A 21,857-nucleotide genomic window follows, 5' to 3' on the forward strand; every position below is an offset into this window, starting at 1 on the left:
TGAGGCCATAATTCTTACAGCAAAAAAATGTGTGAATAAGTGATTAGTGGGTTCATCAGAATTTAGAAAAACGAGAGAGAGAAGCAAGCTTATGTACAGAAAGCCAGAGAAGTCGACCTCAGCAATAGCATGCTCTAGCCTGCTACTCTACACCAGGGGAGGGGAAAGTGGAAGAAAAATGATAATGAATGATGATGGTGAGATAAAGAGGGGAGTATATACAATTCTTTCCAGCTGAGAAAAACGTTATAGCCGCGCATACAATCTATTTGCTTTTAGAAAAGCCTATAACTGATCTTATGACCACAAGTATGCTGTTGGGTTCAGGCCTAAAGAACTACACTGTCTCAACAGTAAATACATTTCTGCGAAATCATTCAGTAGAAGAAATCAGAGTTTATTCTACAAGTTCGTTTCTATGCTGGGCAATCACAAACTATGTCCTCAAGTGTTCCTGGCGCATCAAAGTTTTCACAGTTGGGACCGGTGTCACTGCGGCTGATGATATACCTGGTGTTCAAACTTAAATTTTAAGTTGTTTTTAACTTAGGTGCTCGAAGGCACTTGATAACAACTAGCGCAAATGAGTTAAGCGGCCAGTGTAACAGAAAGTTAGACAATAATTATCGTTTCCCGCATCCAAATTAACTAAAATTAAAGAATTGACATTTATCCAGCTGCGATAAATTAGCATGTTTATATTAAACAAGGGTAGGCAGTGGTGCTAGTGCAGTTTCAAGTAAAAGATTATTTCTAGCTCGCCTGTGCTCCGACACACCCGGTTCCAAAGTATAATTCTATTTCACATGATTACGCATGCAACGGAGTTAGGGTCCGTGCAAAGCTCCTCCCAAAAAGGACGAATCTGTTGCGTGTGGTGTTCAGTATGTGAATATGGTGGAAGCGTACGCATACATCATAGCAATTACTCTTGCCCTCTCAGCAGACGAAATCAACATGTGACAGCGCGGTGCGCTATTAGCGTTACGCATGATCCTGATGAACACGTTAACAGAAAACCATGACGTTTTTTCGTCACAAAAATGAACGTGCTAAATGAACGTGCTAACTTAACCATTCTGCACCAGGGCGACTCCGGCACTACAGCGTTTATGCATTGAAGGTCTACGAAGGAAATCCACGCGGAGTTCTTTCGAGTTAATATGGCTGCTTCTGGCGTGAAGTATTCTATCAAAAAAATAGAAGTGGAGCTCGCAATGGCTGAAATGAATGACAATGCTTCATTAGCAAATGGGCTTTACGCATCTCGTGACCTACACTATCTTCATCGAACAAGGTCCACTTTCAAGAACCTATTTTGAAGCTTTTGCACAACAGGCTCTGTCTCTCTTCCAAGACGGACCATGAAGGCAATCGTCGACCAAGACTTTGAAATCGTCGTTGCCGCGTGCGCAACCTAGATGTCACAGCTCAGCATCCGACAGGTTGCCGATCAGTGTCGTCGCAGCGTCAGAACAGCCAAAAATCTTCTAAGAAAACACAAGCTCCATTCATATTACGTTTACCTTCATCCTAAACGAGGCGGACTCTGAAAGGCGAGTTGACTTCTGCAATTGGGGCCTCATCAAAACTGATCAAGAAAATGACCTTTTGAACAGAATAAATTAAACTAGCTAAGCTTGGTTTGCCGGAATAGAAGTGTTAATCTTGACAACGCCTACTATTGGGCACAAGAACATTCACACTGCCTGAAGCAGCACAACCGTCTAATTCACTGGAGCATGAATGTGTGGTGAGGCATACTCAGAGATAGGATCATCGGACCTAGATTTTTTAGGACAACTTGAATAGAAAGATTTACACAGAAGAAATATTGTGCGTTGTCATTGATGACTTTGTCTGCAGTCTTTACCTTAATGACCTGCACCAAGCAGCACCACAACATTTTTATACTAGGGCGAAGAAATGATTGGAGAGACGCTTTCCACAACGGTGAATTGGGCGTGCAGGAGCGATGTTTTGGCCACCAAGACCTTCTGACCTTTCTCCGCGCGACTTTTTCTTTTGGGGCTACGTTAAAGATAGAGTTTGCGTAACAGAGCCCGGCGATGGTAATGACATGAAGGACAGAGTAACATCTGCCTGTGCGAGTATTCCTGCAGAATAGTGCGCCGCGTCGTCGAGTCGACGCGAGAGCGGTTCATGCTTTGCGTGGCTGCCGAAGGCAAGCATTTTGAACGCTTTTCAGGGCACTTACGTCTTGAGAAGTGTATAGTGTTCATTAGATTTGTGCATGACCGAAATAAGCTTACGTAGCAGCCGGAAATATGCGTTAGCTGCGATAAATCTGTTTCAGTTATTATTGGTGGAGTCGTTGCTCTTAATTTTAATAAAAGAGACAGTAGTCGCACATCAGTCACGCTATTCGCGTAGCTCAGGCCACTATATACCACACACACTTCTCTAGTAATTATTACGCACGCGCACTGGCATCCAGATTCTCAGCTCGCCCTGTTATCTCGGCATGTTATCTGCCACTATGAATGATTGATATATGGGGTTTAACGCCCTAAAATCACCATATGATTATGAGAGACGCTGTAGTGGAGGGCTCCGAAAATTTTGACCTCCTGGCGTTCTTTAATGTGCACCCAAATCTGAGCACATGGGCCTACAACATTTCCGCCTCCATCGGAAGTGCAGCTGCCGCAGCCGCGATTCGATCCCGTGACCTGTGGGTCAGCAGCCGATTACCTCAGCCAATAGACCACCCCGGCGGGGCCTCTGCCACTATCATTAGAGGCTTTGCAGTTGCGTGTTACGACACTGGTTGAAGGGTTTTTCGGTTTTTGGTTTCGACAGCCGAGAAGGCAAACCTGTTATTACCTATACCTACGCTTCCACCTTCCTCACACACTAAACAGCGCACGCAACAGATGCGCCACTTTACGGAGGAGCATAGCGGTGACCCTCACGCTCTTGCATGCGTAATCAAGCGAAAGACAATTAAGCACCGGAGCCAGATATTTCGGAGCACAGGCGTTCCAAGAAAAATATTCCTACTGAAACAGTGTACAAACACCACAGGCTAAGTTTCAGAATATAAACATGCCATCTTACTGCAGCCAGGAAAAAAACTATTAACTTCAGTCATTTGGGCTAATGGCAGCGATAATTATCACCTAACCTTCTGTCCCCCTGGCCGCCTAACTTATTTGCACAAGTGGTTCTCACGTGCTTTCGAGCACGTAATTTTAAAAAAATTCGTAAGCCAGTACGTGCATAATGTCTTGGGTAGCTTTTGTACGTACGTCAGTTCTGTAATTTATCAAGCAAGCAGCCCCAAGAAAAAAAAATATTGGAAACTGTTTGATCACCCGAGGTTTGAACCATTTCTTTAATGCTAGCAAACTTGTTCCCATGGGTCGTTATAGAGAATGTTAGAGAAAAAGTTTTTGCTTCATACGTTCAACAGGTGCTGTCTTAAAACAGTTATTGATTTATGTGGCTCTTGTTTACGCTATGCAAAATATCCTATTCTATTTCCAAGACCTCATTATTGTCTGCTTTCAAACATTGTTTCCATTTTTGCCTGTTTGGAATATATACAGCATAAACATGCCCAGTATCCTAGGCTATCCTTTGCAAGTTCCCCCCCCCCCCCGCTAGTGACTGTGCTGACAACAGTAGAGTGTCTTACCAATGCCGTTGACGCCGTATTCATAAAAGGCTTTGAATTATTGTTCCATAATAGCGTACCACGATCTGTCAATGTCATAGTGACACTAGTGTCTCGATTTGTACTGTATAGTGTTGGGCTTATGAAAATTGTGTTCGGCTTATGAAAAAAAAGCATTAGAATAATCTTACTCAGTAAACTTAGAGAATCAATAATCATCATGTAAAACATACGGCCTTGACGACGCAATACCGTACCCTAAAGACGCAATAAAAGTGCGCAGCTATCAAAAGCAAGCGAGACGACTAGTTTTAAAAAGATACGAATATATTTTTTGCCATGTAATGTAAATTAGTGGCCCCGCCACGGTGGTCTAGTGGTTAAGCTAGTCGGCTCCTCACCCGTAGGTCACGGGATCAAATTTCGGCTGTGGCTGCTGCATTTTCGATGGAGGCGAACACGCTGTAGGTCCGTGTGCTCAAGTTTGGGTGCGCGTTAAAGAACCCCAGTTGGTCTAAATTTCCGGAGCCCTGTACTACGGCGTCTCTCATAATCATATGGTGGTTTGGGGACGTTAAATCCCACATATCAATCAAATTAGGGATTTCGCTATCGCTTCAGGTTGTCACGTGATACGTCCTTGAACCTTCGATTTTTGCTTGATGTTGTCCACATGATACGCATACGGTGACGGTGGCAACAAGCCATCACTTTTTACGCATGGACCCAGACTTGCGCACATAAAGCAGAGGGGAGGAGCAATCAACTAATCATTGCGTTAAGAGTGCTAGCAAGGTTTTGTTTTTCTTGTATCACCTGTAAAGGAAGAAATAAGAGACAGTGTCATTACTTAGCGCCGGATGTTCTTATTCTGTCTTCATTCTCCTCCTGATCGCACAGGTCAAGCGCGAAAGCCAAAGCATCATTGCCACAGTTTATCATTACACATATTTGTTCAAAGTGCAGTGCTATGCAAGACCTTGATCATAACCGCAGCCGGGAAGGGGACCTTCAGGTTGCAATCTGCAAACAGCTTATTACTCATATTTAGCCTCGAAATGCTAGGGACCAATGACAGGCTGGTTCGGCAACTCGTCATCAATTCATCTGAATTTATTCCTCATTGCTAAATATTTTTCATTGATAAATAGGAAAAATAAGGGGTCTAATGACGATTTGGCCACAAATAACACAAATACAAAGTAAATGAACACACAACGACAAGCACAAGAGGTATGTGTGTGTTCCTTTACTTTGTTTGTGTTATTTTCGGCCAAAGCATGTCATTAGACAAACAACAGCTAGGCCAACAATCAGTATTGTTAGAATAAGGGGCATTGTGATGCAACTTTGTCCCCTGAAGTGAAGAACTCCTGCACGTCTTTGCAATGGGCTCTCAATGAAAGTTTCGCCACTAGTTTATTTGCACAAGAGTATACACCATGGCGCATAGCTGTGGGCTCACCACTGTTCGCAGAGTTCGAGAAAAAGGTACAAAAAAAGTGCCGTCGACTTCAGTCAGATATAAGATGTCGAATACCCCAAGTCAGACTCATGTCACAACATTTAGCGTATGGCCAGGCTTCAAACTATATTGTATCGCTCACTACAGCTTGTTCAAAAAAACGCTATTTGTAGGGAGCTAAACTGTCAGGTAAAAACTGTTGCGTACGTTGGTCTAATATTTTAATGGCGCCGGCATCACGGAGTGCATATGTTAGCTGGGTGTTTTCGCAGTACAGCTGTTATTAGAAGCTTTGCTTTTATACCTGGTTTGTGTATGTCTGTGTAGTTTACCTTGTTAAAAATCCTAAATTGTGCCGAGAAAGTAAACAAAAGATGACCACCACGTTCATTGTTGGATGTCAAGTTGGAGATGATAGGCTTTCCTTTGTCGCACATCCACTATGAGGCATGACCCAAAAACTATGGGGAAGGAGGGTAACGCTATTAAGTAAATGATTATGATGATGCTCCTTGGAATATTCAAACCTATACCCACACAGGCGAATTGGCCAACAGACTGGCGGATTACACTTTTACCATCCGTCATAACACATTTACCGAATGTACGAAATAAAGTATACGTATCGCTATACAGCGCTAAATAAAGAAAACTAAAGTTCAGCGCTGACAACGTGCATACTCTTAAAAAACATTCATGTTTTCTCCTAATATTCAGCCGGTGACCTTTGCCAAAGTGGTGTGCAAAATTCAGAAGGTTTCCTTTGCAAAATCGGAAATGACAGTGCGTGTGACTCACCAGAGCCTAATTACTGCGTTTACTAATCTTAGAAGATAATGCGCCAGCTGGTTAGAAATATGTATAGTCAATTCATCTGTCATTACCAGCACAACTACTACGTCAAATATTTAGAGCCATGCATGTACGGAGTTGTGATTCAATTCTTGCTTCTCACTCCTACATTAGTACCATCATCCGGTCGATGCATATATCACATATGTGTATCGCTGTCAGTTTTACGCCACATAAAAGGCGCAAGAAAAGGCACAAAAACTTTACATCTAATACAACATCATACGTAAGCGTAGCCTCTGGACTATAACTTTCAGTTTCCAGTATAGATAAAATTTGTCTATACGTTGTCCGTCTTGCAATTTATTATTGAGACGACAAAAGCGTATCTTGAGCTATTCTATTTCACGTTAAACATGATACAAATCATTCACAGTGTTAAGGCGTTTATTAGCCGGTCCACAGTGAGCAAGCACAAAGCACAATTGCGACAGTAACGGCCAAGCACGGGCTCTCAGCGCGAGCGGCATCCCTTTTTGGTAGACCCACTAGAAGGCACCTGAAAGTTCCACCAATTTCAGTGTTCGGAAGCTTCTTTACAATTACCGCGGGGTCGAAGAGGGAGCCGCTTGGCGACCTAACAGCTTGTCACTATGAGCGGGTCATAGTAAGCCTTCAGGCGCTCCACGTTGACTATGTCGCGCCCGCGACGGCGCATGTCCGAAGTTTGTTCAATTGGTTCGATCAGATAGTTGACCGGAGATGTGCGCTCGATGACACGGTAGGGGCCTTCGTATTTCGGGAGTAGTTTAGAAGAAAGGCCAGCTACGGAGGTCGGGATTGAGAGCCATACGAGAGAGCCAGGAAGGAACGTGGGCTCAGAAGTGGCGGAGCCATCACGAATACTCTTCTGCCGCTCTTGCTCATTCGTCGTAAATGTCTTGGAAAGCTCTCGACACTCTTCAGCAAGCCTGGCTGTCTCAGAAATAGGTGCACATTCAGATGGATCCGGCGTGTACGGGAGTATTGTGTCGATAGTGTGTGAGGGATGCCTTCCGTACAGCAAGAAGAAAGGTGAAAACCCGGTTGTGCTCTGAGGGGCGGTGTTGTAGGCGTATGTGACGAAGGGCAGTATAGTATCCCAATTCGTGTGGTTGGCGGCGACGTACATCGAAAGCATGTCGCCGAGGGTGCGGTTAAAGCGTTCGGTGAGACCATTCGTCTGCGGGTGGTAAGCAGTAGTTTTGCGGTGGACAGAATGGCACTCTGTGAGAATGGCTTCGACGACTTCTGACAAGAAGACACGGCCTCGATCGCTGAGAAGCTCCTGAGGTGGACCGTGGCGCAGTATGAATCGATGCAGTAGGAAGGATGCGACATCACGCGCAGTAGCCGCAGGGATAGCGGTGGTTTCGGCGTATCGCGTTAAATGATCTACGGCGACGATGGCCCAGCGGTTACCAGCCGACGTCAGAGGAAGTGGTCCATACAAATCGATACCTATGCGCCCAAACGGACGCTCAGGGCAAGGTAACGGTTGCAGACTGGCTGGCGACGTGTGTGCTGACGGTTTGCGGCGTTGGCAAGCGAGGCAGGAGCGAATGAACTGCTGCACGTAGCGGTACATCCCGCGCCAGAAGTAGCGTTGCCGAATGCGATGGTAGGTTTTGAGTACCCCAGAGTGCGCGCATTGCGGATCAGAATGAAAGGATTCACATATCTCTGACCGCAGACTGCGGGGTATCACGAGTAACCACTGTCGGCCATCGGTGTCGTAGTTGCGTCGGTGTAGAAGGCCGTCACGGATGGTGAAATGGCGAGCTCGACGACGCAAGGCACGCGTGGATGGCGTTGCGGATGGATCAGAGAGCAAATCGATCAGCGGGCCGATCCAATTATCCTTTTGCTGTTCGGTAGCGATTATGTCAACGTTAATGGCAGAAACAGCAGCCGAGGATACTGAGCAGAGCACATCACCTTCAGGCAGAGGGGAGCGCGAGAGGGCGTCGGCGTCAGCATGCTGGCGTCCGTTGCGGTACAGCACGCGGATGTCGTAGTCTTGTAAACGAAGAGCCCAACGGGCGAGACGGCCTGAGGGATCCTTCAATGATGAAAGCCAGCATAGTGCATAATGGTCGGTGACTACATCGAATGGGCGACCATACAAATACGGTCGAAACTTTGTAAGAGCCCAGACGATCGCCAGGCACTCTTTCTCCGTGACGGTGTAGTTTGTCTCAGCTCTCGTGAGCGTACGGCTTGCATATGCTACGACATAGTCAGGGAATCCGGGTTTGCGCTGCGCCAGGACAGCGCCGAGGCCTACACCGCTGGCGTCTGTGTGCACCTCCGTCGGGGCCGTAGGGTCGTAGTGGCGTAGAATGGGAGGAGACGTCAACACATGGCGGAGCTTCGCGAACGCGTCGTCGCACTCAGACGACCACGAATTGAGGGACCCGTTACTTCCAAGGAGCTTCGTCAGCGGTGATATGATCGTGGCAAAGTTTCGTATGAAGCGTCGGAAGTATGAGCACAGGCCCACGAAACTACGCAGTTCTTTGACGGACGCAGGTTTGCGGAATTCGGCCACGGCCCGAAGCTTGGCTGGGTCAGGAAGAATGCCATCCTTGGACACGACGTACCCAAGGATGGTGAGTTGCCGTGCTGCAAAGCGGCACTTCTTCAGATTTAGTTGCAAGCCGGCATTGCTGACACGTGCAAAAACTTCTTTCAGACGTTGAAGGTGCGTGGAGAAATATGGAGCGAACACAACAACGTCATCGAGGTAACACAAGCACGTGTGCCATTTCAAGTTGCGGAGAACGGTGTCCATCATGCGCTCAAAGGTCGCAGGTGCATTACATAGACCAAACGGCATGACGTTGAATTCGTACAAGCCGTCGGGTGTGATGAACGCAGTCTTCGGTCGAGCGTCATCAGCCATGGGTACTTGCCAGTACCCCGAGCGCAGATCGAGAGAAGAAAAAAATTCGGCTCCGTGAAGGCTGTCAATTGCGTCATCAATGCGCGGCAGTGGGTAAACATCCTTGCGAGTGATCTTATTGAGCCGTCTGTAGTCCACACAGAACCGCGCAGAACCATCTTTCTTCGCAACAAGAACAACAGGAGACGCCCATGGACTGTCCGAGGGCCGAATAACGTCGCGTTTGAGCATATCATCAACCTGCTCGTTAATTTCCCGACGTTCAGCAGGCGACACGCGGTAGGGACGTTGCCGTAATGGTGGATGGGCACCAGTGTCGATACGATGCGTAACAGCGGACGCACGACCGAGAGAACTTCGCCCGACATCGAAAGAAGAACGATATTCTCGCAACAGGTTCAGAATCTGGGAACGCTGTATTGATGTGAGGTTGTCATCAATGTAAGGGCCAAATACATCAGGAGATGATGAATCAGAAGTGAAAACAGCACTGATGGTACGCAAATTGGGACAACGCGAGTCATCAGGTACGTCCAGGACTTGTGCGTTATCCACTGGTTCCACTCTGCCGAGACATTCCCCTGGAACCAAGGTAACAGTGTACGGGGATGGGTTGGTCACGAAAAGAGAGGCGTTGCCCTGGGTGATTTGCACGGTCACGAAAGGTACTAGCAACCCTTTCCTTCGGCAAGCACGGTCGGATGGCGAAACGAGTGCAATTGTGTCGGAGAGTCCAGCGCAGTAGACTGATACACCCATCGTGGAGCTTGGAGGCACTATGGTATCGTCTTTCACGAGAATCTTCTCACTTTCGAAGAACTGTCTTCCGGCGTCAAATGCGAGAAGGGGGAGAGTTCAATTTCGGCGGCGGCACAATGGATGACGGCGTCGTTGCGGGAGAGAAAATCCCACCCCAGGATGACGTCATGAGAGCATGCGGGAATGATGATGAATTGGGCGACATACAGAACGTCCTGAACGACAACGCGAGCTGTGCACTCTTCTGTAGGATGGATACGCTGCAAACCGGCGGTACGAAGGGACAATCCAGAAATTGGCGTCGTCACTTTACGAAGCAAGCGGCAAAATTTTTCGTCCATAACGGATACTGCAGCTCCTGTGTCAATAAGAGCAGATGCGTGAACACCGTCCACAAGCACGTCAATGACATTAGATGGGTGGCTCTGAGGGCTTTCACAATGCGACAGCATCGCAGTCCTTGCCTCGGGGACTGCGACGGCTAGTTTTCCCGCTCGTGAGCAGCTGAACGTGGTCGCATGGGGGACGGGGAACGACGTCGTGGAGACGGTGACCTACGAGAAGATGAAGCTAGGCGAGTTGGCGGTGGCATAGACGGCGTTTCCTCGTGATAGGTACGCCTGATCTGGCCAGCAACAGGCGACGAGATATGGGGCGTCTGTACGCGAGTGCAATAACGTGCTACGTGGCCGGCGTAACCGCAGGCAAAGCAAATGGGCCGGTTGTCAGATGTGCGCCATCGGTTTGCCGGGGTAGGTCTTGTCCTTGACGCAAGAGCCGATGGACGGAACGGTGGCTGGAAAGGCTGCAGGGGGTGCTGGAGCTGAGTCTGAGAGGTCACGTCAACATACGTAGCCGGCATACCCGCTGCAAAGGATGTAGGTCGTGCAGCAGCTTCGGCGTAAGTCATTGGGGCGGGCGCTTGAACGACTGGAGGTGGCCTGGCGACCACTTGGGCGTAACTTGGGGGTACAGGAGCCGGAATCTGTTGTGGGTGGTACGCAGGCATGACCTCCGCTATTTCCTGCTCAATCGCTCGGCGGATGGGGGGGGGAATTGGTAGTGGCCGATTGTTGAGCAGCCGGTGGGTGGGCAAGGGCAGGAGAGAGAACTGCCGTGCGATTTCCTCACGTATGAAGGACTTGAGGTCTGCCAGCAGTGCCACCTGGTCACAGCTCGCCTCCAAGCCTGCAAGCCCTGCATCTCGTGGTGTGGAGCGACGGGTCATCGAACGCTGCTGGCGGAGCTCCTCGTAGCTCTGGCACAGCGTGATGACCTCAGCTACTGTGCCTGGGTTTTTGGCAAGCAGCATCGTGAAGGCATCATCGGCAATGCCCTTCATGACGTTCCGGATCTTGTCTGATTCGGACATGCTGTCGTTGGATTTCTTGCATAGGTCCAGGACGTCCTCAATGTAACTGGTGAATGATTCACCAGCCTGCTGAGCGCGTTCGCGTAAGCGCTGCTCGGCTTGCAGCTTACGAACGGCAGGGCGGCCAAAAACGTTGGTGATAGCGGTCTTAAAATCGGACCAGGTTGCGAAATCAGACGCGTGGTTGTTATACCACATGCCGGCCACACCCGCGAGGTAGAAAACCAGGTTGCCGAGTTTACCTGCCTCGTCCCAATGATTGGGGACGCTGACGCGTTCGTACATGGCGAGCCAGTCCTCGACGTCGGTGCCATCCGCGCCGGTGAAGACAGGTGGGTCGCGGATGCGGGGGACACCGGAACATGGCGTCGGTGCAGGAGGAAGCGTTTGCTGGGCGGCGTCTTGTTGCATGGTTGAAGGCACGGTACGGGATCTAAGCTCCAAGGGCATCGAATGTGAACCGATGATGTTTGAAGGGCACAGCACTCTCCACCAAAATGTTAAGGCGTTTATTAGCCGGTCCACAGTGAGCAAGCACAAAGCACAATGGCGACAGTAACCGCCAAGCACGGGCTCTCAGCGCGAGCGGCATCCCTTTTGGGTAGACCCACTAGAAGGCACCTGAAAGTTCCACCAATTTCAGTGTTCGGAAGCTTCTTTACAACAGTTTTAGTTCAAAACATTTGTACACCGGGTAGAACGCATCAATACAGTTTCGCAGCTTGAAAATTATTGTGCTCATCAGCAACACAGGGAGCCACGTTAACGTGATATTTAAAACAGTCGCTGGTGCTTGGTATTGAGTAGAATTAGTGAGCGGATCCACCCCGTGTCTTTGTTGAAATACTATGCACCGGCAAAACTTCTGTCATCGACTCGAAGGGAGACATTTTGTCTGGTTTGAATACCAGTCCAGCCGCTGCATAAAATTCACTTTCTTGTGCATATCATTCCGGACGGCTCCATAAGCCTCGAAATGGGCTTCCGGTATGGTAGTGACAAGTACTCGAGGAAGGACCTTGCCGATGACCTGGCCACACAAAGCTGATGCATCTGACACCTTGTCTAGGTGCCACCTTGTAGACGTGGCAGAGGGCAGAGTTGAAGTTGGTTAGCATCAATGCACCAATATTTACATGGTTGGCATTATGTATGCCTACATAGTCTCTCGGAAAACAAAAGCATACAGAATTTGAAGGAGCAATGAACTGTGACATCAGCGAAAGCTGTAGTGAGCCGGCTAATGAATCCCGACAAATAAATCTACAATACTTATTTATAAAAACAAAATAACGGGTGTCTTGCTTTTTTCTTCTGTGAGATACTTCCCGCTTTTTGTTGCACAGAAATATACTGATATTAGCAGGAATATTTGTAGCCCGAGGCGATATTCGGAAGGAGGAAGGGATAGACAGAGAGGATAGAGCTCTCTGTCCACGCAGTCTATTCCTTCCCGTTTCCGTATTTCACCTCGCACTACAAGCTTCTAGCTAATTCATCACTAACAAGCCCACATTGAAACTCTGTTGTTAGCGTCTTCAGCGTGCTAAATATGCGTCTCACTAGCGTCGTATATTTCAATGCTCGAAAAACTAGAAGACTAAAACGAGCAGATCGGTTGTGCATAAAACATATAGGCTTCAGCTATTTTTTTTATAAATTTCATGGTAGGCATGTTAGTATATGTTAAAATATATTTTAAGAGGCGATTACCACCAGGTTTAGCGTAGCATTTTCCCAATGCTATGCTAAGAAGAACCAAATTACGCAACTCACTGACCTCTTTCAATGCACGGACGAATTGAATATATTTGTGGGATATCCTAACTTTGTTTCCGCACTGGAGGTTCTACAACGACTGCCGCTGAATCGAGGCACACACGCAGTTTTCTTGCTTCTTTCGGGCGAGAGTGTTCTTATCGCCGGCGCCGGTATTTGAAAGCATCGCCGCGACGCGCATGCGCAGAAGCAGCGCCAACCCGTTTCGCCACACCCCACCTCCCCCCCACGCAGATAGGAGCCGTCAGGGTTGAAGACGTTTGGGGACCCGTACCTGACATCCAAGGCGGGTGGTGTAGGGTGCGAGCCTATAGGCGTTGCGGACTGTTGTCGGTGAATTACGGGAGGCTTGCGGGGGTTGATAGGCTCTTGGAAAAGGATGTATGATGGCTTTGGGCAGTCGATGGAAACGCGTACATCTTTTCCACTGGTTTGCAGGGTGAATGTTTTGTCGTCACGACAGATGACTTTGTAAGGTCCGGAGTAAGGCTGCTGGAAAGGTGCGCGTACGATGTCGTCGCGGAGGAAGGCATGCGAGCATGTTGCCAGGTCCTTAAACACGAACGATGTCGGCTTGGTGTGGCGAGCCACTGGTGAAGGGCGCAGCGCGGCCATTGTGCGACGGAGTCGAGCGCCAAAGTATGCAGGGTCCGAGCTGGTTACATCAGAGGTCGGAGCGAAGAGGAAATCTCTAGGTAGGCGAAGCGGCTCCCCGTAGACTAGTTCCGTGGGCGTGGCTTGAATGTCTGGCTTGAAAGTTGCGCGCAGGCCGAGAGCGACGGCGGGGAGGGCTTCGAGCCAGGTTGAGTGAGGGTGGCACATGATGGCTGCCTTGAACTGCTGGTGAAACCGTTCAATCATCCCGTTGGTGCAAGGGTGGTAGCTAGTTGTCCGTGAACGCTCGAACCCGGTGGAGAGCACGAGGAGCCTGAAGAGTTGAGATTCGAATTGCCTTCCTTGATTGGTGGTGACTGGACGAGGAGTGCCGAAGCGCGAAACCCAGCCAGAGAAGAAGGCTGATGCGACGTCTTCTGCGGTGATCCTTTCGAGCGGCAACCCCTCGGGCCAACGAGTGTAACGATCGATGGCGGTGAGGCAATAGCGGTAAGGGCCGGCTGGTGGGAGTAGGCCAATGATGTCGATGTGGACGTGCTGGAATCGTTACGTCGGGAGGGGGAATTCTCCGAGTGGCTACGTGACGTGCCGGGTGATTTTGGCGCGCTGGCATTGAATGCATGTGCGTGCCCAGGTGCGGCAGTCCCGTTGCATTGAGGGCCACGCGTACCGGTCAGTCACGAGGCGTGTAGAAGCTCGGATGCCGGGAGCGCTGCGCAGCACCACCACAGGCGGCGACACTGTGCTGGCCGGCTATAAAAGGGCTGCCAGCTTACTTCACGGCCACAGGGCACGGCGGCATCGAAAACATGCGGATCACTCAAAACCCGCTTGTCTTGATTGCGCAGGTAAGAGGGCATTATGGTAAATGCTTTCGCTCCGATAACCGTTTTCTTTTGATGCTGCCGTGCCCCCGGCTGTGTGATATGTTAAACGTACTCACTTACTCGGCCAGGAAATTGCTGTTGCTTGGAGGCGACATAGAAGAAAATCCGGGCCCAGACACAGCGCAAATTGCTAAACAGCTTAAGGAAATTGCTTCGGACATTAAAGAAATCAAGGAATCTCGTCTTCGAGACATTGAAAGAAAATTAGATTCAATTTCCGCTCTCGAACAAAGGGTAGCATTGTTTCAAGAGCAAATTAACTGCATGCAAAACACTATAAAAGTACTTGAATCAAAAATAGACGACATGGAAAACTATAGCAGACGCTCTAACTTGATCGTTTATGGACTTCCAGAAAAAGAAGATGAAACTAACACCGCACTTGAAACTGCCGTAAATAAAGGCATTTTTCAGGATATTCTTGAAATTGAGAGCGTACAAATCGAGCGTATACACAGACTAGGCAAACAACGAGATGACTCGACCAGACCTGTCATTCTTAAACTGTTAGATTCAAGAAGTAAATATGCAATACTAAAAAAAGGCTTTAAACTCAAGGGCACGGACTATTCCATTGGTGAAGATTTTTCCCAAAGAATTCGCGACATCCGAAGGAAATTGTGGGCTAGTGCAAAGCATAACCGTGACAAAAGAGAGAAGGTTTCACTAGCGTTCGATAAACTGTACATAAACAACGTGCCTTACGTCTGGGATCATGATTTGAATGATAAAGTTCCGTTGGGAAAAAACGGCAATGCGGGCATGAACCGCCCGAATACCAGAGGCTACACGCAGAAGCAAAACAAGAATTGAGAGTGAGGGGTGATCACGAGGGCCCTTCAACATCCGTTAAACGCGTTCATTTATCTCGTCAAGTAGATCAGAATACCCGCAAATCTACGAAACCGAAGGAAAAGAACTTGCGAATCCTAAATATAAACGCACGAAGCATTGTAAACAAAAAAGATTCTATTGAGGCCACACTACTCGAATACGACCCACACATTACTGTATTCACCGAAACCTGGTTACGAAATGAAATAAGTGATGACTTAATTTTTCCTCCGAGTTACAGTGTCTTTCGTAAGGACCGGACGAATAAGGGCGGAGGTGTTGCTATCCTTGTCAAGCCTTCAATACAAGCGATTGTTTTAGCGGATGTCACTGACCTCGAGTGCTTGTGTATCAAAATAACTTTTTGGAATCAATGCTTTGTGCTATACGCGTGTTACAGACCACCAGACGCTGCTCCTGAATATTTGCTGAAATTGCAAGAACATATGACCCAATTTCGCAGTAAAAGAATTTTTGTTATCGGGGATTTCAACTTACCGAATGTTGATTGGGAACTCCTTCAGGCAAGCCGCAAATCGAACAAGAATGCTAACATAGTCTTTGACATCATGCTTACTCACGACCTAGTTCAAGTGGTTAGGCAGCCTACTCGAGAACAAGGTTCGTCTAGTGCAATACTGGACTTAGCGTTCCTAAGCCGCGATTTTTATGAATATACAGTTCTAATTGAAAGTGGTCTGTCTGACCATCATCTTGTAAGTGTCACCATTCCTTTATTAAGCTCAGTCGGTCACAAACGCACAGCCACTCGAAGCTTCAAGGATTATGCAAGATCCGATGACGCGTCTATTATGCAGTACATGAGAAGTTGTTATGATGACTTTATTGAAAATGAGGGTGATGTTGACGCCCTATGGAACCATTTTACTAGAATGTGCCATCACTGTATAAGCTCATTCGTACCAACCAAATCTAAAAAGATTGCTAAAAGCACCCCATGGATTACGCGTAAAATCATTCATCTAAAACGCAAATTAAAACGGCTGAAAAAGAGTAATCCCCAGTCAGCTGTTATTCATGAACTTAAAATAAATTTGGCACGTGCTTTGCGCGAGTCAAAGGATTTTTACTTTAAAACAACACTGCCAAACTTTTTAAAAAATGATCCTACGAAGTTTTGGAACTTCCTGAGCGATAGTAAGAAGCAGGTATCACATATATTAGTCGATGGAAATACAGTTACAGATCTGAAGCTCATTGCAGAGCATTTTAACAATTTTTTTCATAGCGTGTTTGCTAAGGCGAGTCTTAATACGCCTCAGAAAAGAGTGTTTCAGCCTAATGAAGTGGACTTTATCTCATATTCTGGTGTTTTTGCAATGATCTTGAAGTTGAACACTAAATCATCTTGTGGTCCAGACAATATCCCTAATGTTTTTCTTCGCCGTTATGCAGAAAGTATTGCTCATTTTGTCACTGTGCTTTTTCGATGTTCGCTGTCGAGTGCAAAACTACCCAGTGACTGGAAGAGGGCTCGTGTTGTTCCTGTGTTTAAGAAAGGCAACCATTTACTCGTAGAGAACTACCGTCCCATCTCGTTAACATCACCAATATGTAAAATGCTTGAACATGTAATATCCAAACGCGTTGTGGAATTCCTCGAACAAAACTCTATATTAACTAATTTTCAGCATGGCTTTAGAAAAGGTTATTCAACCGTAACTCAGTTAGTCTCAGTGGTTCATTCATTTGCAGAAACTCTGGATAAAAATGGTCAAATGGACGTCATATTCCTTGATTTTAGTAAGGCATTTGATAAAGTTATTCATCACAAACTGCTTGCAAAACTCAGGGACATCAATCTACCCGACATATTCATTGCCTGGATCCAACACTATTTAACAGAACGTTCACAGTTTGTTTCAGTAGATGGGATCAATTCGAGCTCTCTTCCTGTAACATCAGGCGTGCCACAGGGGAGTGTTCTGGGGCCGCTATTATTTTTAATTTATGTAAATGACATTGTAAACACAGTACTACCAGGAACTCAAATCAGACTGTTCGCGGATGATTGTGTGCTATTTCGTCAAATTACCTGTTCTAATGATCAACAGAACTTGAACTTAAGTCTTAATAACATACTAAACTGGTGTAATGACAATGGTATGGCACTCAACGCACAAAAAACTGTTTATCTTTGTGTAACTCGTTCAAAAACACCTCTTCAATTTACTTATAATCTCGGCTCATCATCACTACAACAGGTTAACAACTACAAATATCTAGGCGTAACAATAACTAATGACCTCTCTTGGAACTTACACATAGACAACGTATGTTCTGCTGCCTTCCGTAAACTGTGCTTCCTAAAACATAAACTTAGAAATTCTCCTTCTAACATAAAACTACTTAGTTACTTTACGTACATAAGACCAAAACTAGAATACTCTTGCGTTGTATGGGACCCCTTTACTAAATCTAACATTAAAAAACTGGAAGCAGTGCAAAGAAAAGCTGTTAGGTTTGCTTATTCAAAGTTTAAAATTACGGACTCGCCGACTGAACTTATGACTGCTAACAACATTGAAACACTTGAATTACGGCGAAAAAGGAACCGCCTTAACCTTCTGTATCTTCTTGTCAATCATAAGTTAGCCCTTGACCCGCGTGCATATGTATCTCCTCTGTCCACTAGGCATACACGTCATCATCACACCCATTCTTTAACCCCGTATTTTGCTAAAACCAACGCGTTTCAGTTTTCCTTTTTTCCGCGTACTGTATCAGAGTGGAACTGTCTAACTGATCTTAGCCAATTTTCTGTTGCTTAGAACTAAAATATGCACTGTTAACTTGTGTTATGTATCCATTAAATGTAATATTTTGCCATGTTATCTTTTATGCGCTCTGTTAGTAGGTGTTTCGATTCCATTTCTCGTGATATATTCTTGTTATCACATGTGTTTTTGTTTATATCCTGCTTCTTGTACCTGTCCTGCTTGGACCATTTCTTGGTCTGCAGTATTGAATAAATAAAAAAAAATAAAATAAATGGTTCGCCGCGTTGAGCTCAAAGGACGGGCAAGGACGCTTGTCACGCAGGAAGGTTCGGGGAAAGCAACAGATGCCGGAGCCACAGTCGACGAGGAACCGCCACTTTGTGACTTGGTCGGTGACGAATATGCGACGGCCTCTAAGTTGGCAGCTCGTGGCCGTCTCTGTGGGCTGCCGTTGAAGTTTCCCTGACGTCCAGCTAAGTAAGGTGGTTGACATTTCCGGGCTTTGTCCCCAAAGCGGCGATGGTAGTAGCAGGGGCCGTCACTGTTTCCGTGCGATGAAGCGGTGTTAGTGTCTTGGCTTTGGGAGCGTTTTTGTAAACGCAACTTCGGACTTTGATCCAGGAGCCTTTGAATTGAGTCCAGTTGACGGGTGATTTCGTCGACATGGCGTGCGACCTCGCTGCTGGACTGTCGGTTGTCGACGGCGTTGACGGTGAGAGGCGATGCTGGCAACGAAATCTCGACGACTTGATCAGCGACGTGAAAGAGCTGGTCCAGCGGCAGATTCGGCTGCGTCTGTAAGTGGCCTGCGCATATGAGGGTAGACGCTGAAGCCAGATGATACGGAGAAGGGAGTCGTCGACCGGGGTGCTGTCCAAGAGGTCACGCATGTAACGCAGGAGCTGCGATGGCTTGCGGTCACCGAGTTCTTCGTGCTGGAGTAGGTGATGCACCTTCTCGTCTTGTGAAGGTGAGAGCCGGCGGATCAGTTTCCTCTACAGGTGTCGGTAACGGTCATCAGCCGGGGGATTCGCGAGTATATCGCGAGCCTCAGCCGCATAGCGAGAGTCTAGATGGGCGACGACGTAGTCATAGCGCGTCCGGTCCTGGGTGATGCATGTCATGGAAAACTGTGTCTCGACTTGAGCGAACCACACGCCAGGCGCCTCTGCCCGAAATTGCGGAAGTTTGATGGCGATGCGACATACGTCCGTGTTGGTGGCGGCCGCAGTAATGGAGGCGTCCGAGGTGGCAGGGACCGCTGGAGCGAAGTTTTGGGGGGCGTGACCCAAGTGGGGTGGTGCACGGTCTTCGGACGAGAGTGCTTCATTTTCATTGCGCTGCTGCAGTTCCCGGAGCTGGTGCTCTTGGTTCTGGATCACTTGCTGCTGGGCCTGCAGTTGTTGTTGCAATTGCTGTACTTGTTGTTGAAGGGCAGCAAGGGTTTCCTCGTCGGCCATGGCGGTGCGGTACGTTCGTTTTCCGGGTCACCAGATGTGGGATAACATAACTTTATTGTTATGCACTGAAGGTTCTACAACGACTGCCGCTGAATCGGGGCACACACACAGTTTTTTTGCTTCTTTCGGGCGACAGTGTTCTTATCGCCGGCGCCCGTGTTTGGAGGCATCGCCGTGACGCGCAGGCGCAGAAGTGGCGCCGACCCGTTTCACCACATTTTCATCTCGATAATCCTTGTGAATTTTCGCACCTACTTCAGCCTAGGTTTCAACCTCTTTTTGTGTCACGGTTCAATACTGTTGCGGGATGAAAAAAAAACGAAATGTATTCGGGCGAATGATGCCATAAGCTAACGTTGTGGTAAAATTCCACTTCAAACTTGAATAGCGGTGAATTGTGCACCCTGGAGCATACCTCGGTACAATACTGTTTACAACGTGGTGTCCCATAGTGCACTTGGTTCATTGCTATATGGTATGCGATCACGAAGCGGGCAAGAACAATTCGTGGACATTCCACCTTTACTTAAATCACGGTGCCACTTCTTCTTCTGATAGAGGAGCAAGGTGGTGTGGGGTCATTGTGTTTTGTTGTGCCCAGCCTCTCCAATGATACCACGCCTGAGGAGTGCTCGTTGATGCCTCAGTGTACCGAGGTTAATAGGAACGGCCGTTTTCCTTTCTCGCGTCGTGATTTCGTGTTCACGTAACTTGAAATCCTGTGCGTCTTTTCCGGCAATATTACCCCTATTCAAAAGCGTTCGACCACCACGATGAATAGTTGAGTATTCACTGCAAGAAAATTACCAAATTTGCTTGTTGTTACGCACCCAGGTTGACTACGCAGACCGCACCCACCATTGAAAAAAATTCTGACACAAGAATTGCTATCCTGGATTCCTACGGGATTGAATAGTGCCCAGAAGTAAACTCATCAGCCTACCCACCCTCTCCTTCGATCTAGAGTAGGTTTCCAAGTCTATTATTCATTAGTAGCGAATAAATCTACCATTGTGCCAGCCTTCCGCTGTTTCTTAGCGAGGCTCACTAACACACCTTCAATATTGTGGTTAAGCTAGCTTGTTGGTATGTAATAATAGTTATTCCAAATAGCGCCGACACAGGAAACAGAAGAAATCACAGCGTCTATGTTAGGTGGTCTTTTCTGTCTCCCCGTTCTGCGTTGTTTGCGCTTACCCATGAACATTTGCCTTCTATGCGCGCCCTTAAAAAGTGATTTTTACACCATGCTAGCATTCATGATGATGATTGATATGTAGGGTTTAACGTCCCAAATCCACTATATGATTATGAGAGACGCCGTAGTGGAAAGCTCCGAAAATTTCGACCACCTGGGGTTCTTTAACGTGCACCCAAATCTGAGCACACGGGCCTACAACATTTCCGTCTCCATCGGAAATGCAGCCGCCGCAGCCGGGATTAGATCCCGCGACCTAAACGATATGTCTGACCAGAACAATATACCTGAACAATACCCTGAACAATATACCAGAGGAGTTTTGTTGTTGCATCATCAAAGGAAATCGGCTGTTTTAAATGAACGTCTAAATGTGGTTTAAGATGTTCGTGTTGCTTTCACATACAATATGCCCCTTATAGAAAAGTTTGAGAAGCCTAGGTTATTGCTTAGTACTAATGAAGCAACCTAAATTTGCTCTATATATTAAAAACTTATTCTTTCCTGCACAATGTCTTTCTTTCACGTTTTATAAGGCAAATTTGTTTTTTCCGCTGTGTTACTTGGAAAGAAAAAAAGATAATTGTAATAGGCTCCAAAATGTGAATGTTACATTTTTACCAGACATTTTATTCTTTATTCAGGATTACAATATTTCTTCTATCAGTGCAGCTTACATTAGGTAGTGTAGAACGGTCACTGTGTTTTTTATTAAGTTGCACGCTGTTTTGGGACATATCATTTCAAAATTTCACAGATGTAGTAATGCGCAACATTCATTCTAAGTGAATTGGTCTGTATGATTTCTCAGGTTTCAAATGCGCAGGCTTCAAATAGATATGTGACCATTTTCTAAGTGGCAGGTATGCACGCATATATGTTGTTTGATGCTGACAAGCAGCTTTGTTACTACATTCATGCCAGGCATGGTGGCTAGTAGGACGAGTAAGTGAAGCGTATTTGGGGATGTACAAAGCAATAGTTCAATGAATGACAAAGAATGACATAGGTGAGCAGGAGCTTCCATCCAAACAAGCTCTATTCCTCCAAGAAAAACTTTGAAGTATATAGAAAAAGCACAGCTATCATCAAGTTATTGGTTAGAATAGCAAGGACTCTGTGTTTATCTGCACACCCTCATAAAGAATTGTAAACTGAATAAAATTGGTGGTTGTGCAAGTTTGTGCACATTTTCAAAAAAGCAAACAGTTGAGGATTTTTCCTTCACTGCCCCTAGTTGTGTGGCCTGTTTCGTACACTGCCAAAGACAGGCATGCACATTCTGACCTTGGTTATCTGAATGAAATACATCAGCACACTTCCGACAAGAAAAAATGGCAAACTAGACCATATAAAACAACATGATACAGA

General features: G+C 46.9%; 1 protein-coding gene across 1 annotated transcript; it reads right to left on the bottom strand.

The window, feature by feature from the left end:
- Positions 1 to 4,452: 4,452 nt before the first annotated feature.
- Positions 4,453 to 13,612, bottom strand: LOC142784742 (uncharacterized). Its single transcript, XM_075883241.1, has 2 exons — positions 13,026 to 13,612; positions 4,453 to 4,456 (listed from the first exon to the last, which is right to left on the bottom strand). The coding sequence occupies exons 1-2, from the start codon at positions 13,610 to 13,612 to the stop codon at positions 4,453 to 4,455; spliced, it is 591 nt and encodes a 196-aa protein (XP_075739356.1).
- Between the last annotated feature and the right edge of the window lie 8,245 nt (positions 13,613 to 21,857).

Source organism: Rhipicephalus microplus, unplaced genomic scaffold, assembly GCF_043290135.1.
Source record: "Rhipicephalus microplus isolate Deutch F79 unplaced genomic scaffold, USDA_Rmic scaffold_15, whole genome shotgun sequence".
NCBI classification, from domain to species: Eukaryota; Metazoa; Arthropoda; class Arachnida; order Ixodida; family Ixodidae; genus Rhipicephalus; species Rhipicephalus microplus.

Coding starts and splice junctions, on each gene's coding strand:
- LOC142784742 (XM_075883241.1), bottom strand. CDS start 13,612: ATGATTGAACGGTTTCACCAGCAGTTCAAGGCAGCCATCATGTGCCAC.